We start from the raw sequence: 21275 nt of genomic DNA, 5'->3' as shown, positions 1-21275 counted from the left end.
TAGTCATTTATAAACCCATTTTGTTATTTGGAAGAGTAAATGGGTTTGTACATATGGAAAAGGGATTTTGCAGTGACAACCCCTGTTTGTTTTACCAAACAGGAGGGTTTACAACTGCAGAAACCCTAGTACCTCTGGCTGCAAGCTCTCTGTGACAGGAAACCTTGCTTGTATGCACCTTCTTACAATTCTGCCCCCATGAAGCCACCACTATCTGAAAGGACAAGATACTAATGCCACAACGGTCAGTAGGTCTTCAAAAGGGAAACATCTAAGTGAAGGGTTCACCCTTAGTTTCTATGCCATTGTGCCAGAGAAAGTATACAGCACAAGTATAGCATTGCTTTAAAGAGCACATGAAGTAAATCACTAGCCAGTGCTTGATACACCCAGCAAAGAACAATGGGAACCCGTTTGGCATTATGCAGCCTGAAGGGGGTCCACATCAATTGTGTTAACACTTTAAATCATGTGAATTTAAGACGTGTCTCTCTGAGTGCTTTATTATGTACATGTAGCAATAAGACCCCTTTGCCTGCAGTGTATTCCCCAGTCAATCATGTCTGCCAGTACAGCTGGGAATCATGCTCTGCTTAGATATTTTTGTCCAAGACCAATGTATTGTAAGTAAAAGGAGGCAGGAGTGAGTAGTCGGTTCACGTGGGTTACAAGGTAGATTTATTGAAGGAGATATCTCTTAAATCAAGGTTACAGGTTGTATGCAATTGCTCCACTAGGAGCAGCATCCTCACTGCTCAGCCCACTCTCTCCAACTGACACTCTTATAGCTCAGGCACTCATCAACAGTCCATTAAATCACACACACATACTGGCTGAGCAGCAGGGAACTGAGACACTATGGAGAGAATGCAATATAATAACATCACAGATTAAAACACAATGTGTTATATAAAACTCACACCACTACTCTGTCAGGAAGTGAGGAAGGACTCGGGCCAATGCTGCCCTTAGAAGAGTGTCATTTGTCAGTGCCTCAATTTTTGAGATATTGGCAATCCAAACTCCTTGTGCAAAATGTCAAAGGCTTTAGGGGAGTCCTCTCTGAACAGGTCATTAATTCTATCTAGGACAATAAAGACAAATGTGTAGTGACATCACATGTCTTGAGTCATGCACTGGGCCACAATTGGGCACCTACATATAGGTATCTGCATATCCTCAGTTTTCTGTGTGCTACCGCACACAAGTCCCACATGATCTTGACCGTTGGGTGTATGGTGGCATCACATTGGGATCTGTACCCTCTAGAATGCTTGAAGGTCCCATACATATGAGCGTATAATGAAATCCCACTCTGAGGGACATGGGGAAGATCAGAGCAACCAGGGGTCACATATACCAGTTGCGATGGCCAGCGTGCAAGATGGATAAGGCTGATATTGGGTCATCAGAAGCCTCCTGAGTTGTTGACCAAATGTAGCCTGGCAAGTTTATACTTGGGTCTCTTGCCTGCCCACACAAAGGCCTCCATGCCACTGTTCATCATCAGTAGTAGCCATTTGAATATGGGAATAGGCAGCATGACCATCAAATAATTACGCCTCAATACTACCACCATTTTGACAACCTGGATCCGTCCCCCCTAGAGGTAATTACAATGAAGACTGTGGTAAATTAATTCTTAGTTTTCATTATAGCAGGGAGGAGATTATCCATAGCCATGCTTACTAATGTCATTTTGACCAATACTCCCTAGTACTTTGAGTTTACCACTAACCATGGAATACCTACCTTGCCACTGTTGCTCTTGGAAAGAGAAAAGACTGCAATCGTGTACCAGTTGGTCTTATTGCCTGAGAACAAGGAGAATCTGAAATTAGTGATATCATTGCCGGTCTGGTAAACTAGGATCCCGCAAAGGAAGGATACTGTTGTTTGCATAAAGCAGTTTAGAAAAGCCAGCAGCAGTCGCCACTCCTTGTATGCTTACGTTATGTCGAATATCGTCTGTGAGATGATCTATGCTCAACAAGAACATGAGAGGAGAACAACTCTGCTTCATGCCTTTGATGATGGGAATCCTATCAGCAATGATAATAGAAATGCCTAGGTATCACTCCTGGGATACCACCATCCTGCCCACCCATCAGCGAACTGAAGAGTCCACATAGCACAGACATCATTAGGCATGTGTAAGTGCCAAAATTAGTTGGAGATTAGGGGGCCGTGCTCAACAATAGGGAATCCCCCAAGGACTGCATATGAACAATACAAATGGGGATGAATAAATGAGATACTTAAAGCAAGTCTATCAGTGTACACATATTTCTGCAGGCACAATGACAAATATTGTGAAACCTATTCATAGAAACCAATCCAAATCTACACGTTGAAGATGTAAGTAGAAATATACTGTCATATTGTTCCTGCAGCAGCATATGAAATCATTCTTGCTGTAAACGGCTTCAATAGAGGTGATCAAGAAAAGGAAGATAGATATAGGTGTAAACAGCGAAAGGTTAGAGTTTCGATTGGGCATCTGGACTTGTCCCCGTTTCTCCGTGGGTCACTTTCCCTGTCCAGTCTTTATCGATCCAAGTTTAAATATTTTATTTCAGTCATCAACCATTATAGTACAGATCAATAATTCAATACAAATACATCACATCCTATTCAACATAAAAGTAATCGATGAAAAGATTTTACGGTTCAAAATAGCAACACAAATGATAAAATCAATAAAACCATAGAATACAATATTAAAATATTATATTAAAACTAAGCTAGAGGGGAGGAGCCAAGATGGCGACCGGAGCAGACGCTTGAGCGCCCGGCTCCGTCGGCCCTTGGCCTCGGACTATCATCCTGACTCCTATCCTCGCCGATTTTCGAGGTGCAACGTGTGCGACGACGCGCTGACCGCGCCGCCGCTTTCCCGGAGTCTTAGCCCGCCCGGACGCCGGAGTTCTTGGTGCTTTTGTTCTCCGCACTGGACCCCTGCTCTATTGTGGCCTTGGCCGGCCCCCTGGAAGCTCCGCAGTTACCGGACCCGCTAGCGTAAACCTGAGCCCCACGGTCCCGGTCCCACCCCACACCACGGACTGTCGCCGGATGAGCCGGGGGAGGGACGCCCGGACACCTTCTGCACCCCGCACCTGATGGGCTGGAGCTATAGGGTAAGCCCCGGTGCGGCGGGTCTCCTGCCCCGTTCTGTGGACCGCGCTGTGGGAGGCTGCAGACCCCCTTCTTCTATTGCCTAGTCGGCTGCAAAGAGAACCCGAGGGAAGGGCAGCGACTGTTGGCTTTTCCCTGTTGCGGCGCAGACCTGAGGGGAATTGCCTCCTTGCTACGACCCCCCCCCTGGCCACTGTACCGTTCTGCGGTAAAACATGGCGTTGATTGCCTGCTCGCGGCTGGGGGATGCTACTCCGGTCTCGCCCGCTGCCCGCTTCGCCCTCCCTCTACCAGACACCAGCTCCACAGTGCCGTCCCGGATTGCTACCGATGTGGGGGCGCAGCCTCCGCTGACATGCGGCTCCGTTCTGGCTGCCCTGCGGGACTTTCGTCTACAAATGTGTCTTGGCTTGCAAGCGCTGAGTGAGCGGTTTGACTCCATACTGTCGGCTGCGGGTCGTGAGCGCCCCGTTTGTCATCAACAAGGCGTGGGTCTGCCAGTGCTTTTGTCCTCTTGCGGGGACGCAATGGCTGTTTATGATCGTGCTACACTGGTGCCTGCATCTGGCTTTACCGGCACCCAGGATCAATCGCTCTCCAGCTCAATTGCGGATACTTTGTCTCCCCGTTCATTGCTGCCTGCTTCGTTGTTGCCTGCCTCACCGTGCCCGCAAGAGTATCCAGCAGAGCGACACCTGACGTCCTCGAGGAACCGTTCACGGTGGCCTACTGCTTCTTTTCTGTGGAACTCCTGTACTTTACATGCCAGGTCTGGACTTTATGTGGTGCACAAGGGGACCTCAATAGATGGTCGGCGGCCATTTTGTGACTCTACTTCACCATCTTCTCCCAAGCGGCCATATTGTCTTTGTCTGCACGGGGTGCGGGGCCTTCATGTAGGGGCTGGTGTAATCTTAAGCCCGCGATCGGGCCAGGGCTAAACTGATTTATATCGCCATGGTTTCACGGATGGGCTGGACTGGGACTGGAACTGTTTGCATATGTGGTGCGCACTCGTCGCGGTTTGTCCGCCTTCATTTAAATTGTTGTGACACGTTATCTTCACACGACCGCTTTGGCGTAGTGGGTTCTCAGTGTGTGGAGGCCATAGCTGGCCGATGGTTTCGGGCGCTCTGGGGTAACGTAGGCTCCTCCCCACTTACCTCTCTGTTCTCTTATTTTTCTTTACTCTATTCCTACTTTCTCTCTTGTCTATATTTCGGGTTCATTGGGCGACAGGCACTATGCTGGGGGGGGGGCAGGCCGTAGCCTCCGCATTGGTGTAGGGTGGGGGGGTAATTCACTGCTTCTACTTAGTTCTATGGGCCTTTTTCTTTTATGTTTCTGCGCTATACTTGTTTCGATTCGGGGTCCGGGTGTGGGGTGGATTGAGTGGGGGCGGCTCTGGAGGGGTGCATATTTACTCATGTGACTATCCTGTTATATAACTGCATCGCCTCACTGCCTGAGATTTTCCTTCCATGACCGTTTTAATGATGCTGCTGCTCTCCCGTGTGGTGAAGCTATCTTGCGGACTCGAATCTCCTTGGTTCTTATTCTTTACTGATTTTTTCCCTGATAAAATTATTTTGAAAACCTTAAAATTAACCTTCACTTCTCCTTCCCCTGGTGTCAACGATCTCTCCAGTGTATACCTCATGACTCGTTGCTAATCTTGACCGTGGATGCGCAGGGGATGTAATGCTTGTACCAGTGCTTAACCGTACCGTGGCCGGCCTGACGGTTGTAGGCCCGTATTTGTTCTTTTCATATGCACAAATAAAGGTTTTTTAAAAAAAAAAACAAAAAAAAAAAACAAAACTAAGCTAGATCTGAAGTGACAGGAGTGGAAGAAATTTTACCACGAATTGATCAGATACTTTCTAGATATTTGGCAATTGAAAAAACAGTAGCCAGAGATGTAGCTGCTCGACAAATTCTTAGAACTACCCTATATTGGCCAATACCTATAAAATGACATAAAGGAACAACCCAGCGCTTGTGCTGCTTGTGATAACTGGGGCAAACAAAAGTAGACAATCATATGTTTCTTTGCCATCTCGAAATACAGGACATATTTTACTACCTCCTTGACATCCATTCCATTTAGCTGTAAATGTAGCAAAAGGACGTTTGCCCGGCCTAAACTTTAGATAGAGGGCTTTAGTAAATGGTGGATCAATGTTATCAATGTAAAAGTGCAAGATCGGCTTAAAATCTAAAAAACATACAGTCATCTGTCCCAAACCTGTTTGGAAAATGTTGCCTCCTTAAGCCCCCAATAATTGACCTTCAGCTTCCTTACTGCAAAAGATGTAATGGCATCTGTGTCCAACCAATACTCATGAAGGTTCATGGAGTATAAAGTCTGTTTTACATAATCAAACCAACGCAACACCCCTCTATGAGTCGTATCACAAAACGTCTCTGAAGCCCACCCTATAATCTGCCGACTTAGGGGTAGACCAAACCCGCAGCCAAAATAAAATAGGTTACAAGTGGGCTAAGGCGACTAAGGACCGAATACCTAGATCTTGTTTAAAAATTAATAGAGAGCTTTGGGGAGATTTGAGTGCTGCATCAAAAAATGTGTTCTCTGCAACCGCTAAAGCTGTTAGGTTACAATAACCCCAAAGTTCTGCACCATAAACTGAGGCTGCTACAGCTTTGGCCCTCCAGACCTCAAGAAGGGGAGAGATTGGATGGATTGAAGTCTTGTCCACAAATTGTAGAATAGCGGCTGCCCTATGTTTTAGTATGAGGGTACTTTTGTAGCCTGGTTGCCCCATGTGTTGGCATTGGATAAATAAATGCCAGGATAATCAAAATCTAGCACTTTCTCTAACTACTCCCCTTCCAATGTTAGATCCCCTCTAAAACCTCTATGCCGGTAGCTAGCCATAAACTTTGTTTTGTTTGCATTGATTGCCTGGCCATGATCCAAACAAAATACATTAAACGTGTTCAAGAGGGTCTCAAGTCGTTTGGGGGTTTTGGATACTAACAAAGTATCATCTGTGAACAGCATAGCAAGTATTTTGGTTTCGCCAGCCCTGTAGGTAATAAATGCAGCCATTAATGAACAACAACAAAAACAACTTAGAGGCCATTACACACCCTTGCCTAACTCCGTTGTCCACCCTGAAAGGATTGGTAGTTTCCCTATTAGTTCCCCACCGAACCTGTGAAAAACTATCACATTGGAGCTAGATAAATATGTCAAGAAGAGTACTGAGAAGCCCTAGAACTCCAAGTATGAACCATATCTTATCCCTAGGTACCATGTCGAATGACGCCATGAGGTCGATAAAAGACTACCTCTTTTTAGGTCGGCTTCTTTCCACCTTATTAATTAAAACCTGAATACTTGATCAACCATACTAGTTTTAGGGCGAAACTGGGTCAGAATCTCATTTTCATTGATCCATGTAGGTAGCCGATCGAGTAAAAGCTTACAGGAGATATTTTTAGATGGAATCAATGAGACTGACTGGCCTGTAATTTGCTGGATCAAACTGAACCTTTCTTAAATACTGTTGCAGCTGCTAGAAAACAGAGAGGGGGGGGGGGGGGTAGAAAAAAAGGAAAAGAAGACTGATCTACTGGTCTCTGGACACCAGCTGCTGCCTCTCCTCCCTCCTCGCTGTTTTCCTGGCTCCTGCAGCACCCAGGCTCACAGACCCCCCCTTGCCAATCAGGATGCTGTTACCAGCATGACAGCAGTGTTGTGATTCGTCTGAGCACTGTGGTTTGGTGCTCAGACAGGGAGTGGGAGCCTGTACAGATTCTCCACCCAGGCTGTGTAATACGGTCCGGTGGAGAACATGCTAAGTGCATATGAAAGTTTGGCCAGCCCAAAATGGCCAGTCAAACCTTCATGCGAATTTTTAGTGAACCAACCACTCCTCCTACCTCCAATATCACAGCATGCCCAACCCTGCCCCACTCTTATCTGGCTGCAAGCTCCATACTAAAAATTAAATGATAGTAACGTTCTGGTATTATTTTATTTTTCCTTTGCACTGCTCGGAGAGCAATGGGGTGACACTCCTCCGCCTTAGCGGACCCGCGGCCGCTTCTTAAATATAGGAATATTCTCTGCACGAAAAAAAAAACTTCAGTTTTGGAATAATCTGATTTAGAGGAAATCAGACAAGATGTAATAGCCAGCATAGATCCTTCTTCTTGGAGTTGTTTAGTTGTTAATCTCATTTAATTTTCCTGTCAATGTGTTCAATACTTGAAGAGATAACTAACCTCTCTTGACTGGAGCAAATGAGACATGAAATATGCAATTTACCTCCTGTTGGTCCCGTTCCGGGCATTAAGGGTTTGGAGATATTTATTTGGGTTTTGCACTCGATTTGAGAAAACCCAAGGACAAGATATATGCTTTAATTAGTCATTAGTATCTGGCACACTACTTTGTCTGAATTCAGAATCTGCAGACTTTTGCCAAGTTTTAGGTGAGCACATGTTTGCTTGAATGTACAAGGCAGGTATTGTGCTTGGCACCGTGAGTGCCAAAAATGTGTTAGTTACAGGGGGGGTCTTGCAAACATGAAGAGGGGGATCTTAAATGACTTCCTGAGCCTCTGGAAGAACGTCCCAGTAGGTCCTACTTCCCATCACATTTAGGGAGAAAATATTTATAGCAGTGAAACTGATGATGCCATCACTTTGTGATAGTAGCATGTAAATTATTTCTTTCAGCAGTTAATGATGACATTTTGGCAGGATATCATTTGGTCCGGTTGTAGCTGGGTCCATCTTAGGGTCCACTCTATGCATTCAATCCAAACTACTTTCAACTGGGTCAATACCTTTGGCTCTGCTTTCCAGCTCCTTGACTCCTGCATCGTCCACCTCGTTTTGTTAACGTCCTCAAGCATGAAAGTAGGAGGCTAGCACTTGCGTCTCCAGCTTCTCAGTTTTGCCCTAAGGACAGCGAAGATCACCCACTTGGAAATATATGATAACGACTCTTTTATACCATATCTAAATTTCCCCCTTCAGTTTACTTGGTCGACAAGACTGGTTTCATATTATGTAGACACTGCCTGATGTCTTCTTTGATCTGAACTCAGAGTTTATTCTGGCCCTCTGCAAACTATTCCTTTCCAGGGGAAATATTTTTTTTTGTTTTCTGGCCATGTCCAGAGCGTCCCCTCAGTTGAGGGATCCATGTCTTTCCCCTTTTATGCTTCCAGTGCCTGACGTACACTAAGCTGTTAGTGGGTCATTGCCACTAGGATGGCAATGACCCACTAAGGTCATTGCCACTTTGCACAACTAACTGGTTAGTAGTTTTTTTTTAGCAAAGAGAGAGGACACAGGGATACGGAGGCGATGTTCACTATTTTGTGTGGTCAACATCCAATGGCTAAACTAAGAAGGTCAGAATCAGTAACTGTGAGCACTTGTGCCCAAGTCCCTTTCTCTTTCGGAATGAATAGAGTTAAGTGATATCTAGTTCCGAAGGCAATTCGCATCGCACAGCCTGCTGGCAGCCAAGTATCAGAAGTATTGATTCAGACACCAAGGTTTTTGCCCCCTCAACGTTCACTTTTGCAAACCCCACATACATGCTGAGAATGGCATGCCTGCCCTGTGTGGCACAGTTCTTCCCAAACCATGGTGATTTTTACCTTTCATTTGCTCTCTGCTGCTGTTCTGGTATGTTACCTTTTTATGTACTGCTAAGTAGGCTGGTAGAGCATTATTGGATGCAGTTTAAACTCAGAGCCCCTTTTCTGGATACAGTTTGGTAGTCTCTGGGGCTTGATGCCACTCTAGCATGAATGGTCTCTGAAAGCATGGGATAGGTAGCAGAGGGACAAGGGAATTCTATTATAATATTTGCATGGTCTGCGTTGGATGCATTTCAAAGCAGCCTGTACAGCAGCAAACATCGAGTGGGCAAAACAGCAGACAATGGGTTTTCAGCTGACAGTACTGCAGTGGAAATTATTCATCTGCAATTCCAAGAAGATACTGTCTTTCCCCCTAGGCAAGCTCTAGACTTCTGATGATGCATTTTGAGAGGTCACCAGGCCGATAGAGGACCAGCAGGGGACACAGCTCTCTGTCTGGACAGATACCTTAATGCACCGGAGCAGGGAGAGAGACCTGGTTTTGAAAGCTCTGTATGTCCTCATCGCCTCCAAAGTGACTTTCGGTCCCTTTGGAAAAATGGTTTCTCTATCCAAATAAGTTGGTGTCAAGTTAAGGGAGCTTGCTTCCTAAATGTGGATGGTTCTGGAAATACTATAGGGGCACATGACAGATTATTGTTAGACCTGACAGCCTTAGGGTAGTCTTCCCTCCCACTTTTTGCTTTCCTCCTCCACTTTACTGACCTCGTTTTTGCTGGTATTAGGACTCTGCACACTTTACCACTGCCAACCAGTGGTAATGTGCTTGTGCTTGCTCCCATAAACATGATAATATTGGTTCATATCCAATTAGTATATTTAATTTCCTTAAAAGTCCCTAGTAAAGTGGTAATACCTGTACACAGGGCCTGTGAATTAAATACTAATAGCGGGCTTGTAGCACTGATTTTGCCACTCACTTAAGTAGTCCTTTAACCATGTCTCAGGCCTGTCATTGCAGGGCTTGTGAGTGCAGTTATAAACTGACATGTCGACCTGGCAAGTTAAACATCTTGCCAGGCCCAAACTGTCCCATTTTATACATATATCACCCCTAAAGTAGCCCTTGGATAACTCAGAGGGTAGAGTGCACTGTATTTTAAAGGCAGAACATGTCCCAGTAGTAAAAAACTCTCAAATTAGCTTTTGCCTACTGCAAGCCCTAGCACTCCCATAGGATAACGTTGGTATTACTTTATTACATTTTATAAGTATACTTTCCAATTGGGAAGAGATAAACCCTTCAAGTCTGGTGTCTCTGGAATCACAATTTAAAATTCAAACTTATGGTGAAGTCGGATTTTAAAGTGCAATTCTGATAATGCCACTTTTAGAAAGTTTGCATTTTCTTTCTTTAGCTATTTGGTGCCTGTAGCCTGTCTCTGATCACATGGCTAGGTGTAGTTGGCAGCTGGGCTCTGTGTACACCCATAGGGGCTTAGGCATGTCTCAATGGGCCATCTGTGGCGGATGGGAGAGAGGAGCTAGTCACAGCCTCACTTACACCTGAATAGGTGGTGTCCTGTCCACATCCAAAGGGCTGCAAAGGCATGTCTTTGAAGACTCCCCCACTACAAAGGCACCACTGGGTATAAGTACTGGACCTCAGACACCACCGCTTCAGTACACTTCTGCCCCATGACTATTCTGCTAGGATGAAGGACTGCTGTGCTGCTGAAGGACGCGCACTCAGCTGGACTGCACTCTGCTGGACTGCTACGTTGCTCTGCTGATCTACTGCCTGCTGCCCTCTTGCCTGGGTGAGAAGGACTGGACCTGCAACTCTTGACCCCAGAACCCAGAGGAACTCCAAGAGCTAGTTGGCTGGCCTTGTGATCTGAAGCCTCAGGATTATAACAAGCTTCCAACCCCTGCACCTGAACTCAGCCATCTTTGAGTTTACCCTGCCAAGTAGGGCCAGCCCCAGTGCTGGACCCTTGGAAGTGGGCCTAAGGTACTTGCCAGTGGAGCCAACGCATCTTTTCTGTTGAGCCCTGCATTCCTGAGCAGAACCGTGCATCTACTCAGTTGAGTGGTGCATGGATTGGGCCTGTTGCAAAAGACTTGCATCGCCGCGGCCTCCCGCATCTAGGACCGATGCATCACCTTTGGAAATGCCGCTATGCAATGCATTTCCTGGCGCAAGCTTCTCGCATCACTCATCGACTACAGACTTGACAACAACAACAGAACTCTGTATCGCATCTTCACCACTCATCGGAATCGACACATCGCCTCTACAGTGCCTTGCATCCTCAACACCGGACTTCACATCACCAGGTCCATTGACAGGACCCTTGACGTCGAAGCAACAGGACCTTGCAACTCAGCCTTGCCGCATCACGGAACTGACACATCGCCTCTGCTGCGCTACGCATATTAGAAATGGGTCCACGCAACGCTCACAACCAGGATTTAAGGTACTGTGTTCCTGTGTTCAGAGGGCCTATCTGGGTCCTTGTAGCTGGCTCGTGCCCTTGTCCAGGTTCGTGCGACCAGCTATCCTTAACAGCACTTTGTGCTTTTTGGCACTATTTTACTTAAAAACTTTCAAATTCTGAATCTCCGGGTTCTACTAATTGGATGTTTGTCGTTTTGGTCTTGTTTTATTTATTAAAGTCAGATCTATTTTTCTAACTTGGTAAGGGATCTTTTGTGTGGTATTTTCACTGTTTTACTGTTTGAAGTGTTGCATAAATACTTTACACATTGTGTCTAAATTAAGCTGGATTGCTCTGTTCCAAGTTACCAGAGGGTGAGCACAGGTTTATTTAGGGTTCGCTTGCCCCTTGCCATGGATAGAATTGTGGTTGCTGCTTGACCAGGGCTCATACCCCAGTCATTTAGTAACCCAATTTCTAACAATCATGATCCCCTTTCCCGTCTTAGTCCCATGTGCATAGTTCTCCCTCGTGAGGTCTATCCAAGATTTGGGCTTCACCAAGACCACAAACACAGATAATTGACTAATTATCCCAGTAAATTACCCTGAGAGGAAAACTGATCCTGTCCTCAGCGGAGGGTATACTACCTGCCACCAAACATAGGCTGCGCCTCTCCAGCAATGTGGACTGCCTTTGGGGCCAGTTTTGGCTTTTTGCCTAAGTGGCTCCTCCCTAACCCACCTTTTTATTTCCAGACTCAAGGAGTAGCTGAATAGTGCTCACCAGGTAGCTGACACAGAACAGAATAACCTACGTCCAGGCAGGAATTAGGTGGGATGCAGCAAGAGGTGGAGGTGGAGGTAAATGGAGCTGCAGGGGAACATGGCCGACCGACTGAGAAGGTTAGTGCCAACATTGTGAGCACCATTCATAACTTGCTTAGCAGAATACTGATAAAAGCATAAAAGAACAAATCTAATTAGAATGAAGAAAAACAGAGCCGCGATTAACAGAAGTAAACATGCAAGATTATCTACATTAGTCAAATTGTTTTGGGATTTTAATTTGTCATATGTCAGACAAATAAAGTCTTAATGTCAGGCAATATAATAATGGCTCTCTTGTGTTTTACCAGAATATTGGTGTGGTTTACATAATCAAATAGTTGATACAACGGACAGTATGACATGGATAGCCAAACCAACATGATAGACATCTATTGATGTTTGTCTCCCGCTTTCCACTAAAAAGGTGAATATACAGCCCCCTGCCCCTTAATTCACTGAGATGCTAAAAATTGAAAAAGCAAAGTGTAAAGCTCTTGAACGACGAGGGGGGAAGAACTATGAGCCTAACCCCAAATGTGTCTATAAAAAGGCCAAAAGAGACAATCATTCCCTTTGTAAAACAGCTTGTGCTGAATATGTCTCTTCCACTATTTCCAATGCTCAGAATTGCTCTAGACCTTGTTTAAGGTGGTGAAAGAGCTATCTGGGTCAGAAAGCCAGTCCACTCCCCCTATCCTCAACGATTCACAAATCTTACCAATTTTTTCCTAAGTAAGGTGGAAAAAATGTATTCCGCACTGCACGGTGATAAGCCGGTTAATACCACACAGCAGGCTAGTACCCTTTTCCATGCAACCAGCAACATGGGACTCGTGAACTGCAAGAATATTGAATCCAGCAAATTGGAAACTTGGTCTCTTCTGGACATGAACTCTTTTAAGCAGCTTTTAAGCAGCTTTCAAGCAGCCCTTAGGTAGCCTTAAATCTGGATCTCCCTGTGATCTTCTCCCCTTCTCTGTGTTAAAGCAACTGGAGCTGCCTTCTCTTACGTTAATTATGAAGCTCCTTAATGCCTCCTTACAGGAAGCAATAGTCCCGCCGGAGTGGAAGCATGCCATGGTTCTTCCACTTCTGAAGAAGGCTAATGCTGATTCCTCCCAGCTTTCCAATTTTCGGCCTATTTGACTACTTCCGGTCTTTTCCACAATTTTGGCAAAACACATTAACGCGCAGTTGTCCCACTATGTCGAAACTCAAAAATTCTTGCACCCCTCTCAATCAGGCTTTAGAGCAGGTTTCTCTACTGAAACGACTCTTCTGGGAGTCACTGAAATGTTGCGGCATCGTTTGGACACTGGGGACACGGTGGCCCTCATTTTACTTGACTTGAGTGCCGCGTTCAACACGGTGTCACACACCGTGTTATTGAAAGCTTTGCAATTTTTGGGCATTAACGGCCTGGCACTCAAATGGCTCAACTCCTTTCTGGCTAACCGCATGATTCAGGTCTTCTCTTCCACGGCCAGCTCCAAAACCCACTCATCCCCGTATGGAGTAACCCAAGGTTCTTTACTAAGCCCTTTACTGTTTAATGTCTTCGTTAGACCTCTGGCGACGATTGCTGAAGAGGCAGGGCTGTCCCTTTTCTCCAACGCGGATGACACTCAGATACTTTTCTTTCTTTCTGCAGAGAGGGGATCTGAGTCTTCTGCTCTCCAGTCTGGGTTGAGGAATATAGCATCTAGGATGCAGGCAAATTTACTCAAACTAAATGGAGAGAAAACAGAGGTTTTGATTTTAGGGAAAAAGAAAGATCTCTGGGGTCACCAACACTGGTCTTTGGAAATGGGCGCTCTACCTCTGCCCTCTCACCAAGTCCGCAACCTGGGTTTCATCATGGACGATCAGCTTTCAATGAAACAACAAGTCGTGAAGGTGGCCTCGACTTGCTTTACCATTCTTAAGTGGCTAAAAAAATTCTTTGGATGCTGCCCTGCTCCACCCAGAGAACCGTAATCCAGGTTCTTGTCACTTCTAGGCTGGACTACGGGAACATCTTGTACCTGGGTGCAAATAAAGTGTGACAAAAAAATTGCAGTTGGTACAGAATGCAGCAGCCAGACTTCTCTGTCAGGTTTCCAGGCGGCCTCTATTTCAGGCTTTCTGCGCGATCTTCACTGGCTCAAGGTAGAGAATCGTATTAAATTTAAAGTTTTGTATGTTCAAGATTAAAACTGTTACGGCCCCTCTATATCTACAAACCTTAGTTCGACCTTACAAACCATCAAGCTCTCTCCGTTCCACTACTCAGGTGAAATTTTTGGTTCCTAGAATCAGACTGTCACGCATGGGTGGCCAATCTTTTGCTTACCTCAGCCCCTCCCAGTGGAACTCTCTTCCCTTGCCACTCCGTAACGAAACAGTCTACAGCAATTTTCGCAAATGTCTGAAAACTTGGCTGTTTAACCAATAATTCTCTCTTCTTTCTTTGTTCCTCTCAGGCCGGCGCCGGGCAACCCTCTGGGGTAGCTGTGCGCCTTATAAACTCAATTAACATAACATAACATAGACTGGTCTTTGTGGACTTAAAAGGATGAGAGAATTGTATATCAAGAACAGCAATAGCCTCTGGGAAATGTGTTTAACTCCATGGACTCAACACCATCTTCTTTCAAAATCCAAGACCTCCTGCTTCACTCAGAAGTCCCAGGAGCCAAGCACAAACCCCAGGACCCCTCCTACTGAACAGCGTCGGTAGTTTCACAAAGTATACCAATGTTCTGCTTTAATGCCTAGATTCTCCAGCATATGTGCACTAATGCCCTTTGTAAGCGTACAACTGACGGTGTCAGTGAAAAGTCCTTAGAAAAAACTTCAGATGGAGAGAAAGGGTGAAAGAAGGGCACCAAAACTCACACAAGAGTCACTGGTGCTACTGTGCATGATATCTCAAATAACTATTCCAATTGTCACCCCAAGGAGGAATCGAGTGTAAACCAGGAATGAGTTGAATTAGAAATGGTTTCTGAACTAATGATAATTGATGACATCTCATTTCAAAAGAATAAAACCCAATTTGGAGTCACATTCCTATGAGAGCACAGAGCACAAATGCAGAGATTATTATTATTATTATTATTTTACAAATAAAGAACATGCAAATATAATATAAGAAACAAAATAAAATCTACATACATACCCAGGTCATTGGTAAATTCATTAGATTCTTCTCCATCAATATTTTTTTCTAAGCCTGGAAACTGTAGCGTATGAAATAGAGCATTTTACTTACTTTTCTAACAAGATAGATAAAAGAACTTTTAAAACAAAATGATAACAAATTGAAAGATATCTACCATACCTTCTGGTGTAGCATTAAATAAGTGCTTTGAACATTTTTGTATTACAATTCATAAAACAAATTTATATTCTGTACGGCATTAAATTGATAAGCAGTTCTGGACAGAATACTTATTGTGGCTAGTAAGACTAATGAATTTATATAACATTAAACCTTGGATGGGATTTACAAAGCTAGGGCAGTGTCCTGCCACAGGGATTTGACTTGAAATACCACTTCTCAGATATATTTATATCAGTATCCGTAAAAGAGCAAGGAGGAAAAGGCCAGTGACAAGTGGATAGGCGTATTTGTAAAGATCACACTAAATCAAGGTCAGAAAGAAGCTTTATGTGTCTCTAGCAGGCACAATGCAGCTCCGACAATAAAAATTAAAATTTACATTCTATATTGCCTCACACATTCAATCATCGGTGAAGGAACAGTATACTAAAGAACAGGGGGTCAAGAAAGAACAATGAGATAAAGAGGAACCACTGAGGCATGGAAAAAGATATTTCCAGGCCCCCTTCATTATAGAGTCATTCAGGGGTAGAAAGCACCCCACCTGCGCTCAGGCCTACATCACTGTGCTCAGATCTCCCTAGACAAGGATTGTAGTATGGAACTACAGTGGTAGCTGACAAACATAGATGCATAGAATGGCAAAGCCATCTTTCACCCCCACTCCAGACCTTATTATTAAATCCAAGATGAGCAACCATGGTTGGTGCATCAACCTAGAAGGTCTATCTACCAGCAGGCATTAATCTCAGAAGAGTCCTTCCCACACATCAATTCTCAGGAATTGCTAGCTGACATCTTCGCATTTAAGAGTTTCTTTTGCCAAAAATCCCATTGTTGTGTCCTTCTTTGGATGGACAGCATTTCTGTGGTCCATTAGGCAAACAAAATGATCCAAGACTTCAGCTTCTCTCATCCTGGATCATTAAAACTTTTGCCTTGAAGCATTATAGCTTCTGGGCAACTCCAATTCTATAGGAGGCTGGTTTTCATGTCACCTGCGTGACTCCAGCGATTGGATGCTGGATCACCAAACCCATTAGAAGTAGAATGCTATGACTCCTATCTCAAGCAGCAAATTCAGATGTTCGTGAGCTGGTGCCCAGGTCCAGTCCCTAGGGCAGTGGACACTCTTCTCCAAGATTTATGTCCTCTCATGGGTTACACTTTACCTTTCGCTTTATCTGATTCCCTGCAACCTGCTTCACCTTCACAGATTCCAGACGCATAAAGTCATTTTGGCTTTCCAAACATGGTTCCCTCCTCTGCTATAGTGCACCATAGCACTTCCTTGTTGGTGCTTTTTCAGATAGTCTGACATGTTAGAAATAAAGTGCCAAATGTGAGGTCAGATTGTCCCCAAAAGTAGATGGGGAAATATGTACATTCAATAAGAATTAGCCTTGACTAAGCGGTTTGAGATCAGTAATTTAGAAATCATTAAGGCTTGCTAAAATAATATAAACTACAATCTGTCCCAGACCTGTAAATACTGGTGGCAAAACTCCAACATGCAGCCAGCTGTAGAGGGTGACAACTTGGTGAAGCAAATACTGGTGGGTACCCCAAGAATGGAGCATTTGCCAAAGTGTCTGATGGCAGGTTCACAGCTAGAGAAGCGCAGTCCGCATGTGGTCCGGTTGGTGATGCGGGCGTGGGAGATGGTGATAAAAGGGGGGATGTGTATAACAATCTTTTCTCAGCAGCTGCCACTACGGTGGCTGGGACTCATCATGAATATCAACAAAAATATGACCAAGGCAGTATCGAGGGAGGGAAGATGTGACACACTTGGAAACTTATATCTGGGAGATTTCTGTATTACATTTCAGGAAGCCCAAGAGTGTTTTGTGGTGGGTCCAGTGTGGTTTTTGCAAATTGCTAAAATCACAAAGACATCCAGTGAAATGGACAAATTTCCCGAACAGATCGCACACGCTAGATGTACCTTTGGATATGGGGATCTCCTAGACACTTAACTCATTTGTACATGGCCATTGATCAATCAATCAATCAGCCGAATTTGTAACACACGGTTAATCACCTGCGGGGGTATCCAGGCGCTGGGTTCGTGCTGGGGTCAGTAGAAAAGCCAGGTCTTGAGTCCCTTTCTGAATTCCAGGAGAGAGGTAAAGTTCGGAAGTGAAGGGGAAGGTCGTTCTAGGACTTGGCAGCGAGGTAGGAGCATGGGCGTCCTCCACTTTGGCTTCGGCAGATGCGAGGAGTATGCACGAGGGAAGCAGAGTGCAGGTGTATGGAGGATTGGTGAAAGTTCAGGCAGTGGTTGATGTATGCGTGTGTTATAATCCTGAATTGGCATCTTTTCTGGATGGGGTTTTCCTGAGGTGGGGGGTGATGTGGGTCCATTTGGGGAGGTCAAGAATGAGTCCGGCAGCTGAGTCCTGTATCGTCTTGTGTCTCTTCAGGAGCTGGGCGGCAGTTCCTGCATAGAGCGCTTCACCAGGAAGCCAGTGACAGTCTTCCTGGTGTTGATGAGGAGAAATCTGAAAATCTTACCGAGCATGCAAAGGATATGGAAGCAGGCGGTGGAGACTGAACTGATCTGACATTTCATGGTGAGTTTGCTGTCCAGGATGATGCCAAGGTTGCGGGTGTTGTCTGCTGGTGTCGGTCCGAGTTCAGAGGGCCACCAGGTGTCGTTTCACATGTTGAACTGCAGACAGTTGGCAACGCTTGTCATGCAGTTGTGGAAGTTGGTCCTGGTGGTGGTGGAGAGGTCTTCTGAGAGCGCGAGGATGAGCTGGGTGCCTACTGTGTAGGAAATTATGATGAAGCCATGGGTTCTGACGATGTTGGCCTGGGGTGTCATGTAGGTGTTGAACAGAGTGGGGCTGAGGAATGAACCTTGCGGGACGCCACCGATGATGCTCTTGGGTTGCGAAGTGAAGGGTGGTAGTCGGATTCTTTGGGTTCGTCCTCTGGGGAAAGATGCAATCCACTGGAGGGTGACTCCCTGGATGCCAATGCGAAGGAGCCTCTTGATGAGGGTGTGGTGTGATACAGTGTTGAACAGTGCTGAGAAGTCAGGGAGGATTAAGGCCACTGTCTCTCCCCGGTCGAGGAGGGTCCTGAAGTCATCGGTGGTAGCGATTAGGGTGGTCTCAGTGCTGTTGTTAGCCAGGAAGCCAGTTTGGGAGGTGTCCGGCATATTGTTGCTCTCCAGGTGTTCGGTGAGTTGGTGGCTTTCTTGAGGACTTTGATGGGGAAGGGGAGCAGAGAGACAAGGCGGTAGTTCATATGTTTGCTTGGGTCAGCAGAGGGTTTCTTCAGCTGGGGTCTGACCTCTGCAGGTTTCCATTGGTTGGGGAAAGCAGCTGTGGTGATGGATTCTTTGAAAATTGAGGTGAATTCGCTGCGGATTTCCTTGCTCTCGAAGTTAAAGAAGAAGTGGTGGAGGTAGGGGCCCGTGGGTGCTCCGGAGTGGATGGAGTTCATGATGGCTGTCGTGCTCTGTGTGGTGAGCTATTTCCATGCGGTGAGCGGATGGTTGTACGTGGCTTCAGTTGGCACGAGGAGATTGTTTAGGTGTAGATGGTGGATATCTTGTAGTGGAAATACTCCGTCAGGGTGTTGAAGAGTTTCTTGCAGTGGATGGAGCTTGCTTCGATGTGGTCTGCCAGGGCGCATCTTTTTGTATCTTTCAGGCGTTAATGGTATTTGTTGAGGGCTGACTTGAAATTGGCTCAGTCTGTGGGGTCTTTGCTGGTACGCCATCGTCTTTCTAGCCATTTGCAGGTGCGTTTCATGGTCCTGAGTTCAGGTGTATACCAGCTGGCTTGTTTGTTTGATCTCCTGGTCTTGGCGGGCTTGAGAGGGCTCTGTCGAAACAGTTGGTGATCCAAGCAAAGACGTTATTGATGACCTGTTCAAGGTTGGAGGTGGAGTCAGGGTGTATGTCCACTGGGTCTTGGTCACTTTGTTCCAGCTGTCGTGGGAAAAGCTGGGAGGCATGCTGGTGTTGCAGGGGATCCTGCGATGGTGAAGTGGACAATGGCGTGGTCGGTCCAGGGGAGGTGGATGACATGACTGAACTTGACTCGCTCGCTGGCAGTGAAGATCGGGTCGAGCATGTGTCCTTGGCTGTGTGTGGGGTTGGTAATCTGTTGGGTGAGGCTGATGCTGCTCATGCTTTCCAGAAGTTTGGCAGTGTTTGTGTCTTTGGGGTCATCGAGGTGGAAGATGAGGTCACGGAGTCAACGGTGAGTGGGGCGATGAATTTGAGAATGGCGTCACAGGAGTGTGGTTCTGGAGGTCTGTACACGTGGGTGCCTCTGATGGTTGTTCGGACCTTAGTTTGGAGCTGGACGTTGAGATGTTCCATGATCGCTGTGGTTTCATCTTCGGCAGTGGTGCAATAGATGGGTTCTTTGTGGATGATGGTGATGTAGCCTCTGTGTTTGTTGGTGCGGTCCTGATGTCTCATCTTGCAGCCATTGGGTGTAGCAGGGATGATGTAGGGGGTGGAGGAGGACTTGAGCCAGGTCTCTGTGATAAAGATAATGGGGGATGGTATCACAGATTTCGGCAGTATGTTTCAGAGTGATCAGGCGTTGAGCAGGAGGAAATGGAGTAGTTCTGTGGCGGTCATGGTTGGCGCAGAGGGTGTGTTGAGGGTTTCCATGAGAGTGGTAGGACATGAGTCGCAAGTGAAGAGACAGTGGTGGCAGATGAAAGGTCCTACCATTGATCGAGGAGATGTGAGGCAGCAGTTGTTGTTGCAGCTTCTGGGGTCCAGGGCTCAGAGCTCTGCGATAAACAATGGACAGAGCTCCCTGCAAGACAGAGGTGGAATTGGGATCTCATACAGCAGTTGACAGACAGGGAGTGGGGTGCGGCATGTGCACTGATTCAGGGAGTGTCTAGTAATGCCAGCTTCAAATGTGTGCACCTCTATGTATTGTATTGCACATATCTCTCACCAGTCCGGCTGAGTGGCATGTACCCAGGTAGACTGGGCGCAAGTCCCATATTCAGAGTGAGGCGGGTTGATTTCATACACCTATGTGAGGCTGTCTGCATATAGAATCATATTAGAGAGTGATAGTGAACTGTCTCCAGAGAATCACCAATACAGCTTGAACTCAGTGTTGGGCATGCCCCCAGAATCGTAAAATACAATACAGGATGAAACTTCTGGGACTAGTTCTGACAAGGAGAAGAGTGGCTATGAAATGGCTGTCCCTCATGGGTCCCCCTCTGCACCAATGGACTAGAGATGTTGCTGAGTGTGCTCTTGCGGAGGCAAGGCACATGCAGGAGGTTAAGACTGATGAAAAAGCAGAGGATTGTCAGATGTGGGCTGAAATGTTGGACGAACTGATCCGGCCAATGATGAACAGGCCTCATAGGTCACACCCTCCGTTACATCCACAGAAAACACTGGGGGCAAGTATGGATAGACTGGATGGGGATGTCAATGGATCTCCATGCACTGGTGCAAATCACCCTGCCTCTACTGCCCTTTTCTGTAAATGACTGCGTTCACGAGCCATATGACTTTGAGGTATCTGCTATTACTGCAAATAAGCCCAATGAGCATTTATATGCTGTTTGATTGTTGTAAATTGAAAAATAAAAATGTTTAAAAAAAATGAAGTGCAATACAGAAGGCGAAAATATTTAAAAGTCAATTAAGATGCATAATATTTCAGTCAGAAGCATATAGCTCAGAAATCACTAAAAACAGAGGCAGCATGAGCAAAGTCTAGAAAATAGTTTACGTACAGAATATGTAGCAAATCAATAAAAAAAATCAGACAACATCCCTAGAAACCAAATGAGCTTCTTCTGGCTCACCCGCAAAAACACGTTTCGTATAGAGAAATTCCCTATAGAATGCAAAGGAAATCACACAGTGAGTATAGGGTGAGCAAACGTATCAGCATATCATCAAATCATAATACAGCATTACAAAAACGTCTTATAATAC

The 21275-nt window shown here is 45.7% G+C and overlaps 1 protein-coding gene across 2 annotated transcripts in view; it reads right to left on the bottom strand.

The window, feature by feature from the left end:
• INPP1 (inositol polyphosphate-1-phosphatase) overlaps positions 1–21275 on the bottom strand; it is a 134856-nt gene that overhangs the window by 36098 nt on the left and 77483 nt on the right. For both annotated transcript variants that reach the window (XM_085648809.1, XM_085648808.1), the window contains one exon: positions 15161–15221. In XM_085648809.1, the coding sequence (XP_085504935.1) occupies positions 15161–15221 (61 nt within the window). The remainder of the gene's footprint in view (positions 1–15160; positions 15222–21275) is intronic.

The sequence above is a fragment of the Triturus cristatus genome, chromosome 3_2 (genome assembly GCF_964204655.1).
Source record: "Triturus cristatus chromosome 3_2, aTriCri1.1, whole genome shotgun sequence".
Lineage (NCBI taxonomy): Eukaryota > Metazoa > Chordata > Amphibia > Caudata > Salamandridae > Triturus > Triturus cristatus.
The sequence above is the reverse complement of the archived record's forward strand: the minus strand, read 5'-3'. Positions and strand labels throughout refer to the sequence as shown.